Source organism: Cucumis melo, chromosome 1 (genome assembly GCF_025177605.1).
Source record: "Cucumis melo cultivar AY chromosome 1, USDA_Cmelo_AY_1.0, whole genome shotgun sequence".
Classification (NCBI taxonomy): domain Eukaryota; kingdom Viridiplantae; phylum Streptophyta; class Magnoliopsida; order Cucurbitales; family Cucurbitaceae; genus Cucumis; species Cucumis melo.
The window spans coordinates 25,384,025-25,385,172 of NC_066857.1; the positions used below are offsets into that span (position 1 = coordinate 25,384,025).

A 1,148-nucleotide genomic window follows, 5' to 3' on the forward strand; every position below is an offset into this window, starting at 1 on the left:
ATATTAAAATATTTCTCATACTTGTAATAGAGGTCTAAAATGTTGTTGTTCATATATTTTATATATTATATTAATATCATAAAAAAAATTCCTTCTAAAACAAAAATCATGTCAAATTTTGACCGAGAAAACCTATGTTGTAAATTTGTAGTTTGAAGAAAGAACCTGTAAAAAAACAAAGAAAAAGAAAAGATTCTAATTCCAAAGTCAAAGATAAAAGAAAAAAAAAACTCTAATTCCAAAGTCAAAGATCTAACCCAAGTCCATTTCCTTTATTAAACATCAAATGCATGAGTATTATTTCTTATTCAGTTGCATATACATCAAGAATTCAACAACAAAATGAACTAATAAATTACAGTGCCTTTAATTCATTTTGTAGGGATCCATTTATGAACAAACTCATCGATATTAGCAGGCATATTTCTCAAATAAATTCCATCATCTTTCGCGGTCCAAATACAAGTTCCTTGATACCCACACCTATCACGTAGCCAAGTGCTCTTAGACTCGGGCCAAAAGCTTTCAAAAGACACATGCACATTTTGCTTCTCTAGTTTGCACCAAAATAGAGTTGTTTGCCAAAAGTTCTCTTTAAAGTTCCACTGATAATCATCTCCCCGGTTAGCCAAATGGTGATACCCCAAATCATCATCCTTCGACTGGCAATGCACAATCAAATCGGCGTTGCTTAACCCATTCATCACGTGAATGTAATATCTTGTAACCGATGGTGGAGGTAATGTCATCCTCAGAACCCGAGCTTTGACAAAAACCACCATGACGAGCCCCAAAACTATTACATTCCAGAATCTGGTTGATATCATTTTCAACAAAATGTTGGTAGTTCAGGAATTGAACTCGTTGTAATTGTGCCTTTGTTTGATCTATATACCATGCACTTCTATAGTTTTCATTTATATATCTTAGTTGTTGAAATGATGAATGAATGGTTTTGTTTGTGCTTTTACTAACTTTCATTCATAGGAAAATAATAAATAATACGTAACCACTCACATAAATGTTTATATATTCAGGATAATAAAGGGAAAGTAAATAATTAATGATTCAACAATGAATTTGTACCTTTTTTTTTCCTTTTTTTTTTCTTTAGGAATTAGAATTGGTTTTATTTTTTTTTTAATTTT

General features: G+C 30.7%; 1 protein-coding gene across 1 annotated transcript; it reads right to left on the reverse strand.

Moving 5' to 3' along the window:
- Positions 1 to 371: 371 nt before the first annotated feature.
- On the reverse strand, positions 372 to 782 carry LOC103497646 (S-protein homolog 1-like). The gene has a single exon (XM_008459895.1). It carries the CDS (start codon positions 780 to 782, stop codon positions 372 to 374), a length of 411 nt encoding a protein of 136 aa, XP_008458117.1.
- Positions 783 to 1,148: the final 366 nt, after the last annotated feature.